Here is a 12,117-nt window from a genome sequence, read left to right as displayed (position 1 = left end):
TTCGAACTACAAATTCTGTACCTCATAGATTTGAAACAAGATGCAGTATGACTATTTATTTTGCAAGAAACCTCATTAGAAACCTTTTCCTTTTTTAAAACCTATATTATGATATATCCTTTGTCGTCATTTGATAACATATTCACGAATTTTTTTTTATATCTAGGTTACATAGCAGGCTCCACCATACATTTTTTTTTAAACAAAATATAGGTTGAACTTAATATTGGTCTGTCCCCATATAAAACCTGTCCAGTGATGATTGAAGCAGATACAAACTGAAAACATTTTTTTAACCATTGTTTCGTATGAAACATCCATTTTGCATAAATTACAGAAATGGTCTGATTGCTGTTTTATTATACGTATGATATGACCACATATTTATCGCGCTCTTAATCAAAAACATTTGTTGCATGTAACAAATTAATGTAAAGTTAAGGTTAATAACAGGTCGCGAATTGAGAAATTTTGAGAGAATAGAAAAAATTTGATCACGAGGCAGGATTCGAACCTGCGTTTCTCATTTATAAAGCATTTCAATGCTATAAAACTAAAAATTAAATAAAAGGTCGCGAATTTTTAAGAACAATAAAGACGTATCTGAAGCCACGATTAAGTTAAACTTGGTAACAATCATTATCTATGACGGTCGGGTTCAATTACTTCAGTATCGGATATTAACGAGATATTTATATTCTCAGTTATATGGAAAACAAAATGATTATCAATTGTGATTGAACTGTCGCATACGATGGTACATTTGACGTGAATTGATTTATTAATTGTATAGAAAAATGCGTTTTAAAAGGAATAATAATGATAAGAGTGGTGACGAATCTGCGGCCAGTTCAGTACGTTCTACTGATAGTTACGGGTGAGTTATGTATTAATACTATTCAGTTAATAATAAGACTTGAGCAGTGGTAGGACCTTGGACTTCAAAATCGATAAGTCGGGGTTCGAGACCAGACGAGCGTGCAGGAAATTAATTGATTTTTCAATTTTTCTGCACATGTGGATAACATCACCACAGCTCGAAACGGTGAAGGAAAACATCATGAGGAAACCGGCATGTTCGACGACATGTGACATCTGCCAACCCGCACTTGGGCAGCGTGGTAGATTATCGCCTGAACCCTCATAGGAGGCCTGTGTCCCAGTAGTGAGAACATATATGGGCTGATGATTAAGTTAGTACTAATCACTGGATATAGAGATACCTAGGTCATTCGCTTGCATGCATGTGTGCGCTCTAATACTGCTAGTCTTACATTTTCACGAATATGCAAACCCACATGTTTGTGGCATTTGCAAATGGTTTTGTTGCTCACAGAACTGCAGCGCAAGTTAGTGACTCGAATAAGGAAAAAACATTTGCAAATATTGTCTCACATTTTTGTTCTTGCCTATTCGTAAGAATGTAAGGGACTGGCATCATTAAATTGTCTTTATTTTTATGCGGGAAAGCAAATAAGTATTTGTCTAATATAAGCTCACATTATTATATTAATATATTATCTGTAATTGTAGTATTTTAATACCCACTTAATGTTATACTAATATCTACTGTGCCTACACCGAAAAAACTGAAAGTAAATGCGTATACACACTAAATTCTTGAACGCATGTTTTATTTTATTTTAAATCTGTGATGTATGGGACATTATAATTAGGCTCCGAAACTAATCCGATTGGAATTATTCTTTCACCGGCTAAAAGCTACGTAGGCTACAGTATTCTTAAGTGATATCACTTATATACTATACTTATAGACTATATATTATATAGGATGTATTTTAATTCGTTATTAAACCTGGGCGGAGCCGGTACGAGAGGCAAGTGTCATCAGCCCATATATGTTCCCACTGCTGGGACACAGGCCTCCTATGAGGGTTTAGGCCATAATCCACCACGCTGGCCAAGTGCGGGTTGGGAGATGTCACATGTCGTCGAATTTTTGATTCTCAGACATGCCGGTTTCGTCACGTTGTTTTCCTTCACCGCTGTGAACCTCCATCCTTGTCGCGAACAGTAAATTCTGCAACAATTCCTTTGCGGTTTGTGTTGCTAAGTTTTAGAATGAACTCCGCTTGGAAGTTGACAAGCCCAAAATTTAAAAGATTTTGTAACTCCTAAATCTCACCATTCGTTTAGTACACATCATGTACATAAGAATAAATAAAGCTACTTATTATAGTTTAAAATTATTGATGCATAAATACCAAAAACGTACATTTGTAACTCCATAAGATCCGTCCAAAACTTTGTATTTAATAATATAATTGACCATGGAAATAGAGCTACCTTATATTATATGACCTTATCTAGATCTTTTTTGGTTTAATAATTAAATAAATTAGGTTAAAGATATGCTTTTAGGCGTTACAGTGTGTATTTAAGATAATTTTATAATTTTGTACTAAATGTGTATGATTATGATTTTGAATAAGTCAATAATGTAGGTAAATACAAGTGAGGTCAGTGTTTATAATTTAATTTTAATTATTTTCGTGAGACATCGTTATTTTACATTTACATCGAAATTAGGTAGTTTCCCGCCAAAGAAAAAAAAAACAGTCCTGAAGTTTTAATTTCTAATTTCATCGACATCGGTCGAGTATTTTTGGTGCGAAGAAGAGACAGACATACCAACGGACAGATAGAGCACATTTAACCTATACTTTAAAGTAGTGCATAATATTGCATCAACAGATGATGCAATATTAATATAACTAACATCATTTCATTATTTATAGTTTGTAATTTTCGTATTTCTTACCTAAATATCATATTCGACATCCTACCATTTAATTTTTAAATTGTTTAGTCTTATCTTCATTTTGTGCTAGTTCAGTGACCCTTTTAAGTTTTAACTCAAGTAGCGAGTTAGTTTTCACCTTATTTAGATTTATAATCTATATGGTATACATAGATAACATAATTCTATGCTATTAATTATACGTTGGTAGTTAGTAGGGCTATATTGTAAATCGTTATTATAATTATAAAGCTTAAATAAATACATTTATGGGGAAACAATCTTGCGTAACATTGTAGATATTTTTTTAATAGCGTCTCTATCGGGTATAACATGTGTTCTGTGGTCACATAAGTTAATCTTTCTACCCAATAACAATATCTAGTATGTTATTAAATTACTATGTCATAGAAAGTTGTACACATAGCTCTACTATGTAACTAGGCCGATAATTTACACTTATAACATTATTTATGAGCCATTAAGTGTAATATTATTACAATTTAACATTATCTCGGGATCAAGGTTCCCGATATTGCCTTGAATACGAGATTGTCTTTGTCTTCTCAAAAACTATATATCTAAAAGGAAAATTTTAATGGGATAATTTTGGAAATAATTGATGAATTTCAATATTTATCGCTTTTGCAAACACTGCTCTCAATTTTTAATAATATTTTCATTAAAAACATATTATTAAACACACATTATAATAAAGTTATAACTTATCTGAACACAATCATGTATGGTAGAGCGCCACAGATTCAAGCACGACCTAGGAAAATCTCATGCATGTAGAAAATAAGTCTGTCCTTATCAGATTCTAGTAAGCTAGAATGATTGTCTCTGTAATGAGCCTCACTACAAGGTTCTATACTTTATAAAATTTCAGGGCAAAGACAAGTATTTCTAAAACTTTTTCGTATAGTACATTAGCTGAATATCAGCCAAGAATCGTTAAAAATACATTTAGTGGTTTTCTCGAGAAAGTACACAAATACATCCATCTTCAGAATCTATCGCCTTTATAAAATAACTAGCTGCGCCCCGCGGTTTCACGAGCGTAAGTGCGTATCCCGTATGAATATCGGGATAAAAAGTTGCCTATATGTAATTCCAGTTGTCAATCGGTTCAGTAGTCTTTGCGTAAAAGAGCAACAAACACACACACATACAAACTTTCGCATTTATAATATTAGTAGGAAGTAGGATAGTAGGATAGTAGGATTTTACTGCGAAAATTATTTTTTAGGCACATTTTATATCTCAACGCTCTAGTCCATCTTACTTGATATTTGGTTAAATGTGACTGACCCAAATATAAATATATTAATAGATAAATACTTATCATTCTTATCTTAAACGTATATTTCTAATTCGATACTCAAACTTTTAACTCAATAATCACGATATGCATATGTAACAGAGTGTTCGGGAGCGCCTGCTCGGATTCCTCGGACTGTGAGGACGGAGAGGATAGGAAGCGAGGCTGTAGATACACGTGAGTACCTACTAAATGATTCACTATGAGTTTTTTTATGTTATTGTGGGTAACTGAGCTGGTGGTTCGTCTGATGGTAAGCGATCAACACTGCCCATGAACATTTGCAGAGGTAGTGCCTTTGCGGATGCGCTGTCCGCTTTTAAGGGGTAAGGGATAAGCAAATGATTGATGATTGGAAAGAAGGAATGGACTGGGAAGGGTAAGGAAAAGGAAATGGGCCTCCGGCTCCCCCACTCACCGTACGTAACACAATAGCATGATATTATTTGATAAGAGTGTGATAGTTCCCCGGTGCGAGCTGGCCCAATACGTACTGAAGCGTGCTCAACTCCCACACACAAAATGTATCTAATGTATATACTATGAACGTAAGTAAAACAAGTAATTAGTAATTCCTATGTATCTAAAATTATTAAAGTGCAAGTGGGTTTGTTAGCCTGCTTAGTCGTCGCAGCAGAGCAACTTAATGGTACCTACCTGTAGTTTTATTTTTTATCTTTGAAGATAATGACATAGGCGATTATAACGATTTAAGACACTTATTTCCATGGGGAAATCCATTCTGATTTGCATTAATAATTATATTCAATTCAAAATTATTATGCTGAAAAAAGTATTAATTAATTGCAGGAAAATCCCTTCAGTATCCACGAGCAGTGCCAGCTTTCAGAGCGCAATGGAGCGGGAAACTGCTCCTCTGCTGTTGGCTCCGAGCTACATACCTGCTTATAAGAGCATTCACTGCGTCAGCTCTGACACCCTGGTAACGAAATGTCGTAACAATCTATCTTCCTACTTCCTACTAATATTATAAATGCGAAAGTTTGCAAGTATGTGTGTGTTTTTGTTGCTCTTTCACGAAACTACTGAACCGATTGCAATGAAATTTAGTACGTAGATAACTGGACAACTAGAATAACATAATGGCAACTTTTTATCCCGATATTCCTACGTGATACGAACATACGCGGGTGAAACCTCGGGGCGCAGGGAGTCTGCTATAATTTAAACAACAAACAAACAAACCACTTCATATTATTAATATATAGATTATAGTTTGATCGTTTATTTCGCTAATCTTAGGAATGATGACTTATTTTCATACAAATTAATTATTGATCAAAATTCTCAGAATTTCCAATAAATTGAATGTTATTATGATATTAATTAAGAAGTAGGCGTCAAGATAAAATTACACTCGTTGCTATTTTTAGCTTTATCTATGTAGTACGAGACATACTTACTTATAAAAAAGTACACATGTTGTAAAATCAAGTCCTAAAAACGAAATAGAAGGTAATAAATACAATAGTAATATCGAAACGAATTTTCTTTATAGTTGCAAATGGTATTGAACAAAGTTTAGTTTTATAAGTATAAAAGTAGTTATAAATTTATTGTTAAGGGTATAAAGGGTTGTGCTAAATAAAGTATTTTTTAAGGGTCCTGGAGAGCTGTCAGATGCGGATATAATAGCCACATACAAACGGACGTTTGAAAAACCAAATAAACCTACAAAGAAAAGACAAAGCTCCCTGGTTACAATGTATGTTACCTATTATTTATTATAAGTTTCTTATTATTTAACTTATTCATTTATATGTATATGAGTACTTGTCAGATATATAAAGCTGTTCATTTATATGTATTTATTGATTATTTGGATTAAGAAAGAAATATAAAAAATATATCTATACTATTTAGTTAGCACTTATAAATTGTAAAGTTTCACACATATGTACCACATTTATTATGAGAACCTTTGTACAACAGTTGATGGTCCAGGCTGAAGCTACGACGACAATTAAATAAACAAAACTTATGCTATCAATGCGATTAAAGGAACAATCATATTTCAGTTTCTCAATATGGAACACAATAATGGGCTCGTCACTACTGACGATGGCGTGGGGCGTGGAGCGCGCGGGGCTGCCGGCCGCGCTGATGCTGCTCGCCTTCATGGCCGGCCTCTGCCTCTTCACCGCCTACTTGCTGCTCACCGTCAATATGTACCATGGTGAGCGTTGCAGTCTGTGCTAGCACACATTGAATCCTAATTATTTTCAACAAAAAACTGAACCGAATTCGAATGTCAGAACTAGACCGAATTTAAAAGACACACGGGAGGCACCATGCTTTCAACCAGGTTTTCTAAATAAAATGGTACCATTAAAATTGGCTCACTAATTTCAACAATTATTTCTTTGGATATATACTGGACTAATTTCAACAATTATTTCTTTGGATATATACGTGAAACCGACGTGGACCGATGGTAAATAATAAAATGTTGTATATTAAATTGTGCTTGATGATTGCTCGGTAAAAAGCATCGAAGCATATTGCACGTATTAATAAACACATAAATTATACCACTGTAGAACTATTTTTGAATAATTAGAGCCTTCTTTGCGTTTCATTTAGTTTCCACTAATTTGATTCACAATCAGTACATAGGAATTAATTTGTGATAACTTACATCCTCATAAAAGTATTAATGCATAGATAATATCGGCATTTCCAGGAGGGGATAGTTATGAGGTGCCATCGCTTTGCCGCGCGCTGTTGGGCCCCTTCGCAGAGGTGATCGCGCACGGGTTCAGCTTGCTGGTGCTAGTCGGTGCCAACGTGGTCTACTGGGTACTCATCACCAACTTCCTCTACTATACTGTTAATTATTTTATCGGTTAGTTATGAAAATAACTGTCTTTGCTTTTTCAGGCCTAATATGGCAATAACGTGTCAGAAAATTGTTGTGGAAAAGATTGAGTTATAAATAGATTGAATTCAGTAACCTGGGCTAACTGCGTACATAGTACAGTAAACGATAAATAAATTTATTTTACGCATGTTCGTTTAAATAGGTAGTTGAAATTTTTCATTTTACCAGTCCGCTCAATTTAAAATCAATTTTGATCTGAAATTTTAAGAATATTCTATATGATTTCAGAAGAACCAGTTGCCAATATAACAACGTTCAACTCCAGCTTAATGTGTCCAAAGAATGACCTTATTGGGCCCCTAAATGACGTCCCTGTGCAGGATCCGTCCCCGTACTGGGGCCTTCACACCACGGTGCCCTTCTTCGTAGCTATCATAGTCTTCCCACTTTTGAATTTCAGAAATGTTTCATTCTTCACAAAATTCAATTCCCTAGGTAAGTGATAGTGTGAAAAAAATAAAATAACTTTTATTTAAATTCTGTATCGTTCAGATTTTACTTTGAAACTTTTAAACATTTTGAAAAAATATGAACTATATAAGGGTCACAATTTATTTTGCAACTACTAACTAACAATTCATAAACTTTTAAATTCTTGGTTAACTAGTTGTTGTAGTTGGAACCTGCCTGCCTATAATAATTTAGACAATATTCTACTTTTACTAAATTTCATACATATCCCATGAGATGTTTTTGCGTGACACAGTAACACAAACATCCATAGATTCTTACAAACCTTCTCCTTTATAATGTAAGTTGGATTTAACAACATATTAAAACAATTTCAGGCACGCTCTCAGTTCTATACTTGCTCGTGTTTGTAATCGTGAAGGGATATTCGTGGGGCCTCAACTTCAGCACGGCGGAGGCCCCGCACCGGGGCACTGACGCAGCTGTACTCAGCGGCATGTTGGCGCTCTCCTTTTACATTCATAACATTATTATCACAATTATGGCAAATAACGAACGCCAAGATAGAAATGTGAGTATATTTGCTCTGCTGACTGAATATGTGTATGTGTAGTTAGAAATGCGCCTTTTTTACTTTATGTGATTGTAATTATTAAGATTTCTGTGCATACTGTAGATTTTATTAATTTGATTAATAGATCACTTTATATCCGTACTTGGTAGTAGCTTATACATATATTTATATATAACGATACAACTTACATTTTTACATACTTTTAACTCAAACAGTTTTACAAGAAAGCATATACATTTTATTAACCCATGTAATTATATTCCAGGGCCGAGATCTCACCATAGCCTTTCTTTTGGTAACAGTTACATATACTATAGTGGGCGCTGTATTTTACATCTGCTTCCCACTTGCTAAGAGTTGCATAGAAGATGTAAGTCTTAACTTTAATATTTTATAATTATCGTATTCAAGTATTGTGTGTGTTGTGTGTTGATAGCTATTTCTTTTTTTTGTTTCGGTACCTCTTTATCTTCAATATATTTCTTTTAATCTTAAATATTAATAGGAATGTAGAGTAAGAACTTATTTCTCGCTTTATATAATTCCTTTATAATATTGTATATTTCCTTCTTTGTCATTTTCAGAATATACTAAATAACTTCGAGATGCACGACGTCATGACGGTTGTAGCGAGAGCGTTACTACTATTTCAGGTGGGTATTAGAATATATTTAAAAAGATTTCTTTAAGTATGGATATACTATAGCCTTCCTCAATAAATGGTCTATCTAACACTGAAATAATTTTTCAAATCGGACCTCTAGTTTCTGAGATTAGTGCGTTCAAACAAACTCTTCAGCGTTATAATATTATAGTTAAGATAAAATTGTAATAATAATGCAACAACATCTGCCTATCCGTACCGTATATATATATCATAATTTAATTTAATGTTTGAAATTCGTACCCCATCCACATTATGACTGTATTAGCGGTTATTTAACCTCAATAGTATAGATAACTAGCTGCACCCGGCAAACGCTGTTCTGCCTTACTCTTTATCATTTAGGGGTATGAAAAATAGATGTTGGCCGATTCTCATAGATACCGGATAAGCACAAAAAATTTCATCAAAATCGGTGAAGCCGTTTCGGAGGAGTATGGCAACGAAAACTGTGACACGATAATTTGATATATTAGATAGATATAGTATAAATTATATTTTTTAAATCTGCTTTTTTAAACGGAATTTTTTTTTGGAGATAAACTAAATAAATTTCTATTTACTTATGTATTGAAAAAATGTATAAATAATCTAGAACATTCGCTCTCCTCTTGTGTAACCATAGACTACTATTAAATTAGTCGTGCCATAGGTAATAACAGTATACCCTCTGGTGATGTATATGCTACGCACGGAGGCGCTGCTGCTGCTGCCTCTGAAGGAGTCGCGAACCGTCACGCTGCTCGTCAACCTGCTATTCGTTAGCCTGAGCATCCTCGTCGCTTGCTTGTGCCCCAATGTGGGGACTATAATACGGTGAGTCAGATTGTGTAAAGTACTTACATAATTAGTAAGTTGTTTTAGATATATAAATAGCGTAGTTTTAGATATATAAATACTATCACCCGCGGCCCCCTCATTTACATGGCTCGACGGAACACAATGGAGTTTAGTCGGTACCCCACCCATAGATAGAAAACCAACTAGGTTCCTTTAAAATTAAAAAAAAAATATGGATATATTTTCTGACACAGTGTTTTTATACAGAGCAGTTTATCGTACGTATCGGTTTTATCTCTAATCTTTATTATCAAATATTTATTTCCCAGCTACACGGGCGCAGTGAGCGGTCTAGTCCACGTGTTCACACTTCCCGCGCTACTCTACATGCGTTCTCTATACATCCGCCGAGAGTTAACTCTGTGGAAGACCTTCTTCTATACCGCCATTATTGTCTTTGGAACTGGCAATCTTTTTATGCAGTTCTTCATTGAGTAATATTTTGTATTTTTCCGTGAAAGTAATATGTATTTCTGATTATTTTAGACTTATTTTAGAATAAGTCTTAAATTCCGTATAATATCCTTGTAGTGAGAATAAGTACATAAGACATTTCTGTCTTTGTCGGTTTTATACAGAAGTCTGTAAATAAAACGTCCGATTAACCAGTCGGTTGTGGTACACAGAGTCCTTTGACTTATCAAGTAGCTAATTAATAAATTCATGAAATATACAAAATATTAATTTTGTATTTTATTTGAAAATATCTACTTATACTTCTATACGAATGTTCCTTTATATAATACGTAATGTCAATATACCGGAAAGCTGGTGAAATATGCTTTGAACTTAAATACATTACTAGACCCTCTAGTTCTAGGTATAAAAGTGGGTTATTAATTTTTGTCTCAATTGCCACAAACAAAAACAATTCATGTTATTTTTTTATTTTGCATTCTCGCTACTTCTAACTTTCGGTTAATTTTAGCAAATTAAAAAAATCACACAAATTGATATAATTGTATACACAATGTATATTTTTTTATCTATACAATATCAAAGCATCACATTATCGAGTTTGAAGAGTATTTCACTAGTCATCCTGTAATTTATCTAGTCATAATATATTTATAAGGTTAGGAATAAAGCAATATTTTTAAAACTGAACTGTTTTATTTACTCTTATATTAAAAAAGTAAAAATATAAATACAAATATAACTTAATCTAAATCCGTATTAATAATATTGCACTTAATTTTGTGAAGACATGTAAAATGTAAATAGACATATTTATAATAAAATCTCAACATTCCTTGGCAATATATAATATTATGATTATATTAGTAATTTTAAAAATATTCATAAAATTTTATATATTTTTTCATGTTTACTTTCTCAATAATTAAAATGTTAAAGGTTATATAAACGATAATTTAAAAAACATAAAATAGCAGCCTCATAGACGCTAAATTAACAACAGTATATATTTTGCCGCCATAACAATAAACATAGAGTATAGACAATCATAGAATGCACTGTCACTGTCATGGCAACATGACATTTTTTCTTTTAATTAGAGGAACATTTAATTTTTTTAGTTTAGATGAACATTATTCAATTTATGTGATAACAGTGGGTTGGTCACGGCCGGTGTATTTCTGTAATTGCGAAATTTGCAGAGCGACATCGATAAGTGGCGCCAACTTTTCCTGCGCCGAACCGAGAACGTCACTAGCCTCGTACGAATCTATGTATAATCTGTGGATAAACGAATTATAAACTTTTGTATTAAATATATTTATAAATGACCCTGAATCGATTCTGTTCTAGTTGATTTGCATAGAAAATAAAAGTTAACTCATCTGTTTACAATTAAAAGAAATAAATTTAAATCGATTCGAACACCCAACCGAAAGTTCTGAGCGAACAAACACAATAAAACAGGTAAATTGAGAACCTCCTCCTTTTTTGAAGTCGGTTGAAAGTTTACTCACCGCACAGTAGCCCCCGAACTGCCGGTGCCACTCAGGCGCAGTACAATGCGGGATCCATCCTCGAACACTATGCGGAGACCCTGTATGCATATAGTCATGTGTCATTGGATCCATTTTTAAAGGATTTTGAAAAAATATAAAATAATAAAAACAATTTTGTACTATTTTATTTTTGGGCTCCGTTGCATAAGCATCTTTAGAAATATTATTGTATAGGTTCTAATAAAATAACCCGTGCGGTCATTTTTTAAAGTGAAACTTTTATTATATCGTCTCAAATTTTTCGGTTTGTGTATCGCATGTCGCGTGACGGTCGACCGCGGAGTAGGGATAAAGTGAAAGACGCGCGTCAGAGCAACCGAGGCCAATAATGACCATCAGTTAAATATCTGTTTTTTTGTTTATGTGACACTATACTCACAACTGAAACAAACCTATTGACACAACTCATAAAAATACGATGAGGGGATGGGATTGCCTAAGATACACTCGAAAAACATTACCTTCGTTCTGTCGCAGTCGGGTAAAAATAGAAATTACCACTTGAATGCAAAATGATAACAACCTTCAATTTAAATATTATTTTATCGACTGACAGAAAAATGGAAATTATGACCGAGTATAAAAAAATATATTATTATACTATATAAAGCTACACACCCACTGACTGACTGACATCGCTTTTCTCGGAAACCGGGCGAAAAGTG

The 12,117-nt window shown here is 33.6% G+C and overlaps 2 protein-coding genes across 2 annotated transcripts in view; one reads left to right on the top strand and one right to left on the bottom strand.

Annotated features, from left to right (window-relative positions):
• The first annotated feature begins 1,317 nt into the window (after window positions 1-1,317).
• LOC119840154 (sodium-coupled neutral amino acid transporter 9 homolog) lies at window positions 1,318-10,063 on the top strand. Its single transcript, XM_038366667.1, has 12 exons — window positions 1,318-1,349; window positions 4,188-4,252; window positions 4,910-5,028; window positions 5,708-5,811; window positions 6,125-6,282; window positions 6,790-6,951; window positions 7,216-7,422; window positions 7,776-7,969; window positions 8,238-8,342; window positions 8,557-8,625; window positions 9,289-9,452; window positions 9,746-10,063. The coding sequence occupies exons 1-12, from the start codon at window positions 1,318-1,320 to the stop codon at window positions 9,912-9,914; spliced, it is 1,548 nt and encodes a 515-aa protein (XP_038222595.1). The 3' UTR covers window positions 9,915-10,063.
• A 951-nt stretch (window positions 10,064-11,014) lies between these two features.
• LOC119840107 (phosphoglucomutase) overlaps window positions 11,015-12,117 on the bottom strand; it is an 8,015-nt gene continuing 6,912 nt past the window's right edge. Inside the window, exons 9-10 of the mRNA XM_038366616.1 lie at window positions 11,411-11,490; window positions 11,015-11,174 (exon numbers count right to left, since the gene is read on the bottom strand). Coding sequence (XP_038222544.1) covers window positions 11,036-11,174; window positions 11,411-11,490 — 219 coding nt within the window. The 3' untranslated portion in view covers window positions 11,015-11,035. The remainder of the gene's footprint in view (window positions 11,175-11,410; window positions 11,491-12,117) is intronic.

This window comes from Zerene cesonia, chromosome 5, assembly GCF_012273895.1.
Source record: "Zerene cesonia ecotype Mississippi chromosome 5, Zerene_cesonia_1.1, whole genome shotgun sequence".
Lineage (NCBI taxonomy): Eukaryota > Metazoa > Arthropoda > Insecta > Lepidoptera > Pieridae > Zerene > Zerene cesonia.
This window is presented reverse-complemented; position numbering and strand designations above follow the sequence as displayed.

Coding starts and splice junctions, on each gene's coding strand:
- LOC119840154 (XM_038366667.1), top strand. CDS start 1,318: ATGGTTTTGTTGCTCACAGAACTGCAGCGCAA. Junction 4,253..4,909: donor AGAGGATAGGAAGCGAGGCT/GTAGATACACGT, acceptor AAATCCCTTCAG/TATCCACGAGCAGTGCCAGC. Junction 9,453..9,745: donor AATGTGGGGACTATAATACG/GTGAGTCAGATT, acceptor TTTATTTCCCAG/CTACACGGGCGCAGTGAGCG.